Below are 14,637 nucleotides of genomic sequence, written 5' to 3' on the forward strand. Positions count from 1 at the left end.
TCTCCATACCTTAGTTTCCTTACCCATGCAATGGGTTATTGTGAGGTTTAAATGAACACAGACTTGTAAAGCATTTAGAACAGTGTCTGGTGCACAGTAAGCACTATAGTAAACTAGTACTACCTCTGTTGTTATTTCTCCCTAAGCAGTAAGTTATAGTATCTGCTGGATTGTCTCAAACCCAACACTTCAGAAAATTTTTGCTCTGGTTGAAAAAACAAAAGCCAATTTCTTTTTTTTTTCCATCTTCACTTGATACCAGCCTAAACCAAATATGTATATTTAGAAATGGTTTTGAGTCATTCTAAGATTGGGAGAATGATACAGAGAGGAAGTAAAATTCTCTTTACATCTCTAGAGGGCAAAGCTTGGCTTCTTCCATTGCCTTTCGATTCTAAAGCTGTAATGTAGTCACAGCAGAATGATGTCAGAGATTGCAGATAAAAGGTCACAAAAAGCAGCTTACACAACAGGGGGAAAGGAACACTAAATCTTTGTTTAGAATATGGTCATTGGGAATATTTGTTGCTGGAGAAAATCTAAGTAAAGTGACCACTTGCATGTTGATGATGATAAATGGTACATAAGGGGAGCCCTGGGGATGATAAATGCTGAGAATGTTTATAAATATGTTTCCCCCTATCTGAGCATACCTAAAGGGACAAACATCATTCATAATTATGGTGTCATTAAAATAAACCTGTTTATTTTATTGCTTCCAGGTTTTCCATTAGCTTTTAAAGAATTGGTTCATCAGATTTCCAGATTAAAATGTGTGATGGTATGCATTCCAACACAAGATACATAACAGATTCAGCAACTGGAAGACAGAGAAACATGGAAAATGTTTCAGGAGCACCACTTGGCCTTAGGTTTTAATGGGCGAAGTCTCTTCCCCAAATGCAGCCTTTCTGTATGCCTTTACACAGAGCCATTATTGCCTTCATTCGTTCATTCCCCCTAAATGCTTCCTGCTTTGCTGCCTAGGCCACTTCCTGTTTCAACTGGAACCGTGTTGACTACCTAGTACTCCCTCTACAGTGTGACTTAGGATAGAAGAGCAGCAGACAACACACATTGAGTGCTGGTCACTGTGCTTCCTGCACTAACTTGTCTGCTTACTGCACTCACAACCGTGTGATGTGAATGTTCTGGGGATAAGGAGGTGTCATTGCCCTCAAGCCAAAAGCCAGCCTGCATGCTTGAGATGAGCAAGTTGCTCATAACAAGGAGGAAGAGTGACACTGTGGCCACCTGCAGGATGTAAGGAAGCTGGTTTTAGGAAGGCCTTATGGGGTTCGGACTTTGTGCAAGGTTCTGTTGGGGAGGGTATAAGTAATCAAGGGCTTTGCTCAGGATTGGGTGCTATCAGGATCAGGGCAACTTTGTGATTGGGTGTTTTAATAAGCTATCTGGGAACATCCCTGGTGGTCCAGTGGTTAAGAATCTGCTTTTCAATGTAGGGGACGCGGGTTTGATCCCTGATCAGGGGAACTAAGATCCCACATGCCGCAGGGCTACTGAGCCCACGCGCCACAACTAGAGAGAAGCCCGTGCGCCACAATGAAAGAGCCTGTGTGACGCAACTAAGACGTGATGCAGCCAAAAGTAAATAAATAAATAATTTTTTAAATGCAATGTGATTAAAATTTTTTAAAAAAATAATAAGTCATCTGTATGGGAGGGGGATGAAGCAAGGCTAAAACTGTGATGGGTAAAGAAGCAGCAGTCACCCATATTAGCCAGGATGGGGGGTCTTTGGTCATTTCTGTGGCTTGGACAATGCTCATGTTTTATCTGTGTTCACACATGATTACAGAGACGTCTTTTTTTTTTTTGTCTCAACTTCATCCTGGACAGTCAACAGAGTGGCCTGGTCTGATGCCAGTGTTCTGTGAAAGAGTTCATGTTTAACAGGAGATAACCAGGGCATAGCTTGAATGCCAGGTGAGTTCTTAGAGATATCAAGGCCAAGCTGACAATCCCGTACCAGCTTCCGGGCGTCAAGGGCTATTTATCATTCTCAGCGGTGTTAAGAAGTTGAAGAGCTAGGCCAAAGTCATACAGCTCATGAGTTGAAGAGGCATAATGTTAATACAACTCAATCTGGTCCCTAAGCCCAAACACTTACAAACGATTTGCCCTCATTCAGCTTTTATGAAACATCCGTTTTCACCTTCCTGGATTTCCCAGGAGAATCCAGCTAAGCTTCCTGGCATATTCTGTGGAATGAATTGGATTGAGTCTGGAGAGCAACACTGACTTCAGTAAGGATCCAAGTCTAATGTGACCTAAACACAATCTATTTCAATGACAGTCTCTTGCCGTCCTCCTTCTGTGCCTTTGTCAGAAATCAGATCTTGTTCAAGTATTCATGTGTATGGTTAGAAACACCCTTAGTTGGTGATCTCCTGCCTTTTAGCTCCAGCCACTCAGTTTGATAGAAGTGTCTTGAGGTTAATAAAGTGAACCCCTTTTTAAATATTCTTTTAGTATGGTAGAAAGTGCTGAGGAAACTTCCCTCAAGGACATAGGGGTACAGACAGCCTAAGGCAGGTGAAGCCGTGAAAAAAACAGACTAAGGAGACAAAACAGACAGAGTTCAGAGATAAGCTCTGCTATGTATTTGCAGTTACCTTGGGCAAGATTAGTGACCATGGCCTCAGTGCTCTTAACTCTAAAATGGGAATTAGAACATCTACCTTAAAACGTGTACTGTTAACATAACAAACCTTAACATGTAACTTTATGGTTTCTGTCTGTATCCCCTGCTATGGTCCATGCTCTGAGCCCCCAAGGGCAGGAACCGGGTCTGACTTATTCCCTGCTGCAGCCTCAGAACCCGGCATGTGACCATTCCAGCACCAACTCAACCTAGCCACAAACAGTCTCTGAGGAATGAATTTTATGCCCTCACACTTGACTGAGTGTGTGGAATCTGTTGGTAGTTAAAGTAAAATCGTTCACAGATAAAGAATTCTGCCATATCTGTTCCTGATTCAAACAAAGGATGTAGTAGAAGCATCCTCAGCAGGCAGAGAAGAAAGGTGGACCTTGGTATAGCTCAAGCTAACACTGTTTGAGCCAGGCACTGAGCTAAATGTCTTACATACATGTTTTCATCTATTCTTTGTAGCAATTCTATGATAAATACCCATTTACAGATAAAGGAAGCAAACAGATTAAGTACCTTGCCCTTGGCGGAGTTAGTCTGTCTTCAGAGCCTGTTCTGGGAGATGACTTCCTGCGTCTTGTTAGGTCATATGGAGAGGTCTCTCTCTCTCTCCCCTGTTCCTCTGCAGGGGAAAGCTTTCAGAGCTGCTACCCTGGCACCCTTCTAGATTTCAAATTTCACATTAACACTTACCCAGATTATTCACGCCATACCGTATTGCAGAGTGGTTGCTTTCTTACTAGGTATGGGGAGCTTGCACTAGTGTAGTGAGTACTTCACTTAACATTATTCTGTGTATTAGGAAAGAGTCAGTAGAGAATGACAGGGGGCAGTGGCTTTGTTCCCCAATGACAGCAGAGATGATGTAACCCCCGTGTGGAGACTAGGGGACAGCTGTTCCCAAGGAAAGAGGTACACAGGAGAGCACCGTATTCTTGTCCAGCCTTTGAACAGAAGACTCCAAACATACTTGTTTGTCATGTGTTGCAAGTAACCTGAAATCTCTAAAGGTCTGATGTGGAAAAACAAAGGATACCAAAGAGATCCAAACATACTGAAAGCCAATCATGGCCACCGAGTTCAACTTTTGGTCACAAAAATCAAATGATTCCCTGGATTTGTACTTTCATGGCATTCTGCCTCTGGCTCTACTGGGCTTGGATAGAGCTGTGGATAAGGCAGTTTCCACTCAAAAGACTGTGTCAGGTTCTGTACCCCATTGTTGGTAGGTGCAGGAAACATGGTTAGAGGACAGTTGGCTCATTGACCAATACAAGAACTGTCATTGATGCCATCATTGAGCACCGTGCTTGTGAAAGTATTCCAGGTGGATCTCTGGGGCCAGCACGGCCACAGGTTTTATGTGTCCATGTCCAGGTTTGCTGCTCCAGGACCCTTGGCACCAGAAGAGAGGTTCTTGTTAGATTTGGGTGCTCAGTATCAGAGGCCCTCAGGCTGATCCAGAACCAGGGCTTCTGGGTTGAGAAGGAAGCTTGTTTTCATCTCTGACCACCATAAGTTCATCTTGAAGGCCAGGTATTCGTTTGTTAAACATTTTCCAAGCAAGCACTATAGCCCAGCACTGGAAATAGAAATATGAACTTGATGCCTTCAGAGACTATAGAGTCACTTAGGGGAAACAGACACAAAATATTTTTTAAAACGATAATACCACGTAAAAATGTGCCACATCAGAAATATGTGCAAGTACGGTACTAGACAAAACAGGAAACATGGCCAGAAAAGGCTTCATAGAATTAACAGCAGTAGACCCATGGGTTGCTTACTAGCCATGTGCTAAGGTCAGTATAGCATAAGGGACCAAGCACACAGGCTTTGAAGTTAGACCAAAACTCAAATCTTAGCTGTATCATTTAGCAAACAACCATCCAAACCTCAGTTTCCTTCTATATAAACTGGAAGGAATAAATACCATTATATCTACTATCAAGGTGAAAGGCACACTGCACCAGTTTCCTAGGGCTTCTAAACCACAAACTTGGTGGCTTAAAAGAGCAGGACCTTTTCTCTCACAGGTCTCTGAAGGTGCTAATGGAGAATGTTTCCTGTCCTCCTAACCTCTGGTAGTGGCCAGCAATCCTTGGCACATTGGCTTGCTGATGCATCATTCCAGTGCCTATGTTCATATGTTCACCTCCCCTGTGTGTATGTGGCACAGTGTCCAAATTTTCCTTTTCTTATAAGGATGCCAGTCATATTAGATTAAGGGCCTACCATAATTCAGTGTGATTTCATCTTGATTGCATCTGCAGACACCATATTTCCTAATAAAGTCACATTCACAGGTTCTGTGTAGAAATGAATGGGACGAGGGGACACTATTCAACACAGTACCCACAACAAGTGAGCCCTCAGTCAATACTAGCTATTAAAATTAGGATTATTATTAAATTCTAACAGCAAAACTTGTAGATAGATATTATCCTCATCGAACAATAAACTAGAATTTAAGGGTTAAGTAATTTACCCAAGGCTAGTCAACAAGTAAGCTGCAGAACCAAGATGCAAATCTGCCTCATCTGACTTTAAAACCTGGGAGGGTCGCCAGCCACATTCAGGCAGGAGCCAGAAGGAGCTGATCTTGACACACAAACAGAAGTCTCTGGTCAGTATTGAGAGGCAGGTTGGGCAGGGAGAAGGGAATGCATGGTGGGCAGGAAATTGATGTCCCAAAGCCATAGATGGCAAGGCTGGAAGACCCCTGTAGACTTTATAAGCCCAACCCCTTCATTGTTCAGAAAAGGAAAAAAAGGACTCAGAATTGGATGACTTGCCCGAGACCCTATAATCTGGTTGGTGAAAGATCCTAGAGCTCAATCCACATCTTTGGCCTCAGGTCATTGTTGTTTGTCCCTTTTTTCCTGAGGATGGCTCCAGGCCAGGCCAGCCCCCTGGACATGCACTAACCTTGCCTGTGTCTGGCAGGCAAGGAAGCGTGTCTGGGAGGGGCAGCTGCTTACTTATGTGGCAACCTGAGTCTCAGCTCTGCTGCCCCCACTGCCACCACCAGACAAAGAGCCTATTTATAAAGCTAAACTGATACAAAGTTGAAAACCCTGAAATGATCAAGGCTTCCTTGGAGAAGATAATGTGGCAGCATTGACTCAATCTGGGAAAAGGCACAGAAGTGTGAAGGTCAAATGCAGAGCCTACTATTCCTGAGATTCTATCAGCAGAGACTGTGAAAACAGCAAGGTGGGCCCCATCTCAACCTGGAATGGGATTAGCAATTATTAGCAGTTATGCTACACAGTTTTTGGAAATCCCTGAGATTAGAAAACACATAAGTATGTGTAAGTCTCTCCCCTTGCCACTGTTAAGGCCTGGGTGTTGAAGACCCTGCCTCCAACTCCCTCATCCTTTCTCCACAGCCAGGCAAAGGGACCTTTCCAGTTCATAGCCTGTCCACACCCCCTCTGCCTCACCACTTCCCTCCCCATGTCCTTTGGCATAAATGCCAAACTGCCCATCCCAGCACAGAGGCCTCTGGGAATCTGACACACCTGTCCCACCAGTTTTACCCCCTGCCATCAAATTATTTACCCACTCACATACACATACACATTCTCCCTTATCTCCCTCAGCTTCAGCTGCACAACTCTGATTCTATCCCACTGACCTCAGTGCCTTTGCACATACCTGATACGCCCTCCCCACTCTAGTTCCTCCCACTTTCTTAACCTTTCTTAATTGTCCTTAATGTTTGTGTCCATTCAATTCTAGAAATCTGTACTAAAGCAATCCTTGTACAGGCGCACAGAGATGTGTGTACAAGGGTGCTCGTTGCTTTATATTTTGTATTAGAGGAAAACTAAGGACAAGTCCATCAGCAGGTTAAATAACTTGTGTCCATCTATTCTGTGGTCGCTGTGGAGCTGCTAAAATGATGCCAGCCAGGTATAGATGAATGTGAAAAGATCTCCATGATGCACTGTATTAGGGAGTCCTAATAGGAAAGGAGAGATGGGCCCCTACACAGCTGGTGACCTCTCCTATAATCCTGAGAAGAGTATTGAGTAGGGGGGTGGAGGAAAAGAATGAAGTTAAACACCTTCCAAGGTGTCCCTGACAAACCCCTCACTGGGTGTTCAGACCATGAGGCATGTGTATTTATGCTGTTAAGACCAAAATTTCACTTTTTCACTTTCATTGACTAAATCAGAAATCATCTATAATTTTTCAAAGTGATAATAGACTTGAAGCCAGTGCTGCTACGTTCCTGGGTGTATTTGATCAAGGGTGAGAAAACCTGCATCAAATTCTGAATCTACTCCTGACTAGATCTCTCACTCGGGGGCATATATTTTTGCTTACCTGTGTAAGATTTACTTTCCTCATCTGTGCATCGAGGGAGGTGGACAAAATAATCTCTATGATATCTTTGTTGCAAGATTCTATTGGTTTCTTACTCTTGAGGCTTGTGCAATGTTAATAAGAATAATAATTGCTAATATATTTTAAGTGGTTACGATGTGATAGGCACTATTCTAAGCCCATAAAATATATTAACCGTGTTATGCATCATAACAATTGTATGAAATAAATACTATTGTCTCCTTTTTATGGAAGAAGAAAATGATGCCCAGAGATTAAGTATCTTAAAAGTCACACAGGGCTTCCCTCGTGGTGCAGTGGTTAAGAATCCGCCTGCCGATGCAGGGGACATGGGTTCAAGCCCTAGTCCGGGAAGATCCCACATGCCGCAGAGCAACTAAGCCCATGCACCACAACTACTGAGCCTGTGCCCTAGAGCCCATGCTTCATAACAAGAGAAGCCACCACAATGAGAAGCCCGCACACCACAACGAAGAGTAGCCCTCGCTTGCCACAACTAGAGAAAGCCTGCACACAGCAACAAAGACCCAGTGCAGCCAAAAATAAATTTATTTTTTAAAAAAAGTCACACAAAGTCACACAGTAGAAATTTGTAGAGTTGGAACCTAATTTCAGGCAATCTGATTCCAGAATCCATGATCTAAACCATTCTGTTATGTTGCAACTAAAAGTCAATCTTTATATTGCTGCACGATTTAAGGATTCATACCAAAAAATTTAATGTTGAAGAAAACAATCTGAAGAGCTGATATAAAAAATGTAGGTGAATATGGAAAAATTATCCATAAGAGCTCAAATGCAAAACTCCAGCAAAAGTTTTCCTTAAATATTTAAGCATTTTAATGATGCATCATTTCTGTATACCATAATGTGACTGTATCTACATACTTACAGATACAGGGTATATATATAGTTGTTAGAGTATAACAATTGCAAGAAGAAAATATCGCTATTGCTATTATTGCAGTCTTTTCTCTGAGAATACTACATTTTTTTCTCTGAGAGTAACACCATCACATGTACATGGCATTGATGCTTTCGTTTTACTTTCACAGATGAAAGAACTTGGTGTCATCTTCTACAACTGCAGCTGTCTGGTCCTAGATTTACAAAGGATATTCGCTTTATATAGTTCATTAAAATTCAAGAGCAGAGTACCTCAGACCTGGTCCAAGAGGCTCTATGGGATCTATGACAATGAAAAGAAATTGCAGCTTCAGTTGAATGAAACCAAATCTCAAGCATTTGTGTCGGTGAGTTTTGCCCTCTTCTCCTCCTCCCTCCTTCCTCCAAAGGCCCTTTATTATGTTGCAATGTTCAAGTGTGATCTTGTGTTGGGCAAAAATGAATTTGACAGATCAGTTCAACACATCCCTTGAAGAGTTAAAATATATCCATTCTTATACTCAATCATATGCTGTCCCTAGTTATAATAACAATACATGTGAATAATCATTCCTAGTTTCAGATACTTTGCATTATCTGATTTGATCCCCCCCAGTCACCCCTTAAGGTAGACCCAGGATTATGACTGTGTTACAAATGAAGATATTGAAGTTTATCTACTAGCACAAAGACTGTCAGATGGCAGGTGCCAAGAGAAACACAAGTGCCCAGGTCTTCTGATACCAGACGCTATTTTTGATGCCTTTCATCAATGATTTTCAGACTTGATCGTAGCAGTAGAACCCTCTGATGAAACAAATCTGAGGGAACCCCAGTGTGTAAAACAGACAAAAGCAGAACTATTGTATTTGATTGGGGCTGGAGGGCAAGAGGCCCATCCAAAAGGGCAGGGCACTGTTTCCAGGCCTCTGATTACACTTGAAAACCATCCCCCCCCTGCCCACACACCACAGTTATCCCCAGTGTTGCTGAGAGTGGGCAATGTAAATATCTGGACCTACAGTTCTGGTCCTCAAACTTTAAAGTATCTAAGAACCAGAGGGGGAACCTGTTTAAAATGCAAACTTACAGTCCCCCCATCCTCACCAGGATCTGATCCACTGGACCTGGGTGAGACCTTAGAATTTTGATTTGAATCAGGCTTCTGAATGATCAGGTAAACTTCTCTAAACCATGCTCCCAATTTAATATGGCTGTTTCTCCACTGTCAAGCTGTGCTTCTATGCCAACAACTTTTATGTCACTGAAGAGCGTTTCATGGAAGAGTGATAGTAGCCTTTTTGCCTATTAAAATGAAAGCACATTTTGAAAATTTAGAAATCTAGCAGTGGAGAGAAAATTGAAGTTGCTTGTCTTAAACAAATTCACATAAGTGTGAATAATATAAAATAGACTATGAAAGATTTTCATCAAGTAGAACTAAAAAAAAACCCTTTTTTTGGTATGTGTGGAGGTCAATAATACAGTAGCATGTAGCATATCATATAGGGCATTTTACTAATAAAATGCATATATTCAATTTTATTTCCTCTCAAGACAACCCTATAAGACAAGAAAACCAGATATTATTCTCAATTTGTAGATTAGTTGCAATAAGAAATTTGCCAAGGAACCACTAATCCATATGGTAACATCACACCCCAGGAGTCCAGTAGAACAGATTGAAGCAGCAAGAAATAGATGAATTATAAGCAAATTTCAGATAGTTGCTGGATTTTGAATTTACAGTTTGAATCTTAGAGATAAGTGAATGTCATTGTTGCATAAATTTAAATTCTGACCCTTAAAAAAGTGGGGGAGTCCTCCTTTGTTGATCCCAAAGTTAACATCTCTACTTCAGAGAGAGGGCCCAAGCCTTTAATAAAATGTATGAAAATGCAAGGGCTTTGCTGTATTCCAGGGCAAATTTATAAACTGATTTTTATTAAATGGTTTGCCACAAAATAAGTTGAGCTTTTTAAACAGTCCTTCAAGTATAGTCTTTTAAACCATACAGCACCTTTGTTTTCTATTTTTATTTATTTTATTAATTTAAATTATTTTATTTTCCATTTCTTATTAATATCTCAAGCCTACCTTTGAATTTCAGTTCAACAGATATTAATTGAACACCATTTTTACAGAGGTATAAAATCTTACAGGTATAAGATAAATAAAAGTCAATATTCCCAATATTGGAATTGGTATCATTTACTTAGAGCTCCTTGATATCGCTTCTTTTATAGCATTTATCACATTTTTGTAACTATTTATTTATTATCTCTCCCACTATTTTATCAGGCTCTGAAGGTTATATACTGTACTTTCTTCATTATTGTTATTCCCGGTACCTCCCTCAAGCCTCCCTAAAGCAGCAATAAATGTTAGATTGGTTCTACTAGTAGTAATATCAATAAGAAGTTCCAGGATACATATAGTTTTCTGAGTATATGTGCCTAACAAATGCCAAGACAAATTTATTTAAGTTCAAAATATTTGTTGTAAAATATCTTAAAATAGTATATTATATTTTTATAAGCTGACAGTCCCGACTAAATTAACACACAAAATATATATATTTGAAGGCCTTAAGAATTATCATTACCAAAATTAGATTTTAGGTGATAATAACTTAGCATGGTTAAATATAAATTTTAAGTTATAATATAGATATGAATTATTTCTAATTTTCTCATGGAACACAAAGAGGCACTTGGTTAGATTTAAGTATGTGATTTCTAATAACTTGGGGCCAGATCATTCTAATTTTCTTACATTCCCCATTGAAATCAGAAGATAGGAACAATAGGCTGAGTTTTTGTCCTATTTGGTGGAGTTCTTTTTAGAGCTCTTGAGATTATGCATTTGATTTCCAAGATAAAGACTAGTTAGTTCAAGGTCTGTTTTTATCAATTTGGGTGCTAGACAGATTTCATTTCTTGTTGTTTATTGTTTAGTTCATTCATCCATCAATCAATCATTAAACTGAGATTTATTTAGTGAGTGAGGGCAGGCATTGAATAGAACTTGGTGCTACTCTGAAAAATATAATTAAATACCCCTTTATAATCTCTGCTATATATTTTAATTACATTTTAATAGATTTATTGATATATAACTTACTACCATAAAATTCATCCTTTTAAAGTATAAAACTCAGTGGGTTTTAGTATAGTCACAGAGTTTTACCTTCTCCACCTTCTCCACCTTCTAATTTTAGAATATTTTCATCACCACAAAGGAAAAAGCATTAGTAGTCACTCTCCATTTTCCCCTTCTCTCAGCCCTTAGAAACCACTAATCTACTTTCTGTGTCTAAGGATTTGCCTTTTTCTAGACACTTCATATACATGAAGTAATACAATATGCAGTCTTTTGTAACTGACTTCTTTCACTTAGTATAATGTTTTTGAAGTGCAAGACTCAGTACTTTTTCCTTTTTATGGCCAAATAATATTCCACTGTATGGATATATCACATTTTGTTTATCTGTCCATCAGCTGATGGACATTTGAGTGTTTTTACCTTTTGGCTATTGTGAATAGTACTCCTATGAACCTTCATGTACAAATATTTATTTGAATATCCATTTTCAGTTCTTTTGGGTTTATGCTTAGGAGTGAAATTGCTGGGTACTGTGGTAACTCTATGTTAAACATTCTGAGGCATTGACAAACTTTTCCAAATTGGCTGCACCATTTTACAATTCCATCAGCAATAAATGAGGGTTTCAGTTTCTCCACATCTTTGCCAACACCTGCTATTTTCTGTTTTATTTTAGCCTTCCTGGCGGGTGTGAAATTTGTCTTATGATTTTGATTTACATATTTTAATGCACTTACTGGCCATTTGTATATCTTAATACACTTACTGTCCATTTGTATATCTTTTTAGAGAACTGTCTGTCAAATCCTCTGCCCATTTTTCAATTAGATTACTTGTTTTTTTTGCTATTGAGTTGTAAGAGTTTTTTATACATTCTAGATACAAGAATGTACTTGATTTGCAAATATTTTCTCCCATTCTGTGGGTTGTCTTTTCATGTTTAATTACATTTTAACATATATATTCTGGGAATGGAGTATGAATTTTTTAAAAAAAACAGGAAACTGTTATGAAATAAATCAAAACCCTACTAAAGCAAGTATTTAATGAATATGCAAAACAAGGTACATGCAAATATAAGGCATTTATAGATGTAAGAAAGAAACATAGATTACTTATTATCAAGATGCCTCAAGAGCACTTGATTGGTAAAAGATCATCACAGAGCTGAAATAAAGAAAAGGATCTGTATTTTCCTTCTCCTTATATTTTGCTATGGAATAAAGGAGTACACAGTGCAAGGCTCAGAAAATTAATTCAGGAATGATAAAAAGGGAAGTTAACAGCCTTCTCTGTAATTAAACAATCAGAACTAGTTAATTTCCTCTGACAAATCAGAGGACACAGTCAAGTACTACCATGACCGCAGGGGCAGAGGTACTCATACAAATAGTCATGCATTTCCTTAATAAACACATGAAGCATCTGCCATGCTCTAGGCATTGGGTTGGCAATGGGAACATAGGAAAGAAAAAGGTATGTACAAATAAAGGTCTATTCACACATGGATGGAAATACCTAGAGTGAAGCAACTCCAGCTAGGAGTAGAGGTTGGGGGTCATACAAGCCTCCAACACTTACTAATTTAAGAAGCACTTTCACATTCATTCCACAAATATTTATTGAGCGTATAATATGTGTTAAGTATGGCATGGCACAAGGTGCCAGAGACATGCAACCAAGCAGTTCACAAGCTGGTGGAGAATCACACAGACGAATGCAGTACAATGTAGCATGTGCTGGAATGACGCTGCACAAAGCAGGAATCTTATGTTGATCACTGATGTATGCCAAGTGCCTAGACTAGACCTAGGTGCATGGCAGGTACTTAGTAATATTTGATGAATGAATGAAAGCAAGTACAGAAGAGGAGCAGACCCAGCCAGGAGTAGGCCATTCTCTTATTTAAGCCACAAGGCAAACCAGTGTGAAAGATTTGTTACTGTTCTTATCTCATTGGAAACAGAGGCTCAGGAAGTGTAAGGGACATGGCTAGCATGCTACAGGTTATAAATGCTGGAACCTGGCACATCACGAGCATATAAATGCTCTATCACCAAAGGCACAGTATCCAAACTTATTAGGAAATAGCAAATGTAAAGAGACCAGCAACTCTGTGTCTAAATTTGTTCCTCCCTGAAACCAAAATCCAGTTTTGGGAACATGCAAGGAAATTCAGGAAATTCCTAACTGAAGCAAAAACATGGGCATTTGGACACATTTCAGAGTTGACCTAGGCTCCTGTCTAGAGCTAAGATCCTTAGATTCTTCATGTTAAACCTAAAGAATGTTTAAAGCAGACCCAATAGGCTGAGGAAATTAATGAATTTGAATATTTAATTTATTAATGGAGATAGAAAAATGAGTAAAATGCAATTCCTAAAATCAAGGTATATCAGTCCAAGCAAGGACATGAGACAAGTGTGAGTAATTATAAGTTGGAATACACTAAACAATATAACAAATAAATCATATTATGGGAGGACAGAAAAGGAGAAGTAGCCTCTAGGTGACAATATTAAAAAGTTTCATGAGGAGATAGTATATGAGCTAGAACTTTGAGAATGTATAGGACTCTGATAGGCAGAGACAGGAAAACACATCAGCCGGAGGGGCTGGCAGGAGCAAATACACAGAGGCAGACAAGATGAGAACATAGCCATGGGCTGACGATTATTTTATTTTGGGGCACAGAAGGCATGGTAGCCAGTAAATGAAGGAGGCAGAGAAATGGGAGGGCCAAAACTCAGAGGATACATGGATCCATCCCTCCCAATGAGATCAGACTGGATTCCAAGAAACCAGGAGTCCTGAGAGTGACACATGTTTGTTTGTTTGTCTTTTAAGCATCGAGGAGACAAGGAAATGAGTTCAGAAGACATATAAAAGCCCCAGCAAACAGCAGCAGTGCCTGAATGAGGGAAACAGCAATCTGGAGTAAGAGGCAGGGACAACATGAGAGACACTGCAGAAGCCCAAGCCATCTATCTTGGTGACAGATGGGGTATCTGCATATGTGTGTGCTGGGGAAGAAGTGTAGGATGAGCATTGGCTTTTGTTTGTTTGTTTTTTAATTTATTTTTTATTGTTTTGTTTTGGGCTTTTTTGTTGTGGTTTATTTCTCTCTTTTAGCATTAGGGTTTTTTTTTTTTTAATACTTAAAAGCTCATCCTCATTCCAGAAGGAAAGTAATTTAAATCAAAAACTCATTCTGATACTCACCTGCCAAGACAACATTCTGAGTAGGGACGCCTGGTGGGTTTGGCCCTTAAACAGGCTCCTTTCTCAGTTCCACACTCCTCCCCAGTTGGGCATCCAGTCCAAGAGCTTCATCTTCCCTCTCTCTAAGCTGGGATAGGGATTCCCACCAGCACTGTGTGGGGAGTTGTTCCCAAACATTTGTCAGGGACCCTGACCACCATTACTGGTAGAACATTTGATGAAGGACCCAGTACTGCCATTCCAGGCAGTTCCAGAAACTGTTTATATGGGCTTTGGTACTAAGCACCCATTGATTTTTTTGTGTTCCTTCACTTGGTTTCTTGCTTGTCAGAGTAATGCAGGAACTACAGAAATGCTCCTTTCAGTCTTGTCCAGTGGAAAACCAATGAGAAAAC

At 39.9% G+C, this 14,637-nt stretch overlaps 1 protein-coding gene across 1 annotated transcript in view; it reads left to right on the forward strand.

Moving 5' to 3' along the window:
* The window catches only part of PLD5 (phospholipase D family member 5), a 474,308-nt gene that overhangs the window by 436,070 nt on the left and 23,601 nt on the right, over window positions 1-14,637 (forward strand). The window contains exon 6 of the mRNA XM_060142072.1: window positions 8,086-8,283. Within this exon, the coding sequence (XP_059998055.1) occupies window positions 8,086-8,283 (198 nt within the window). The remainder of the gene's footprint in view (window positions 1-8,085; window positions 8,284-14,637) is intronic.

This window comes from Lagenorhynchus albirostris, chromosome 2 (assembly GCF_949774975.1).
Source record: "Lagenorhynchus albirostris chromosome 2, mLagAlb1.1, whole genome shotgun sequence".
Classification (NCBI taxonomy): Eukaryota; Metazoa; Chordata; class Mammalia; order Artiodactyla; family Delphinidae; genus Lagenorhynchus; species Lagenorhynchus albirostris.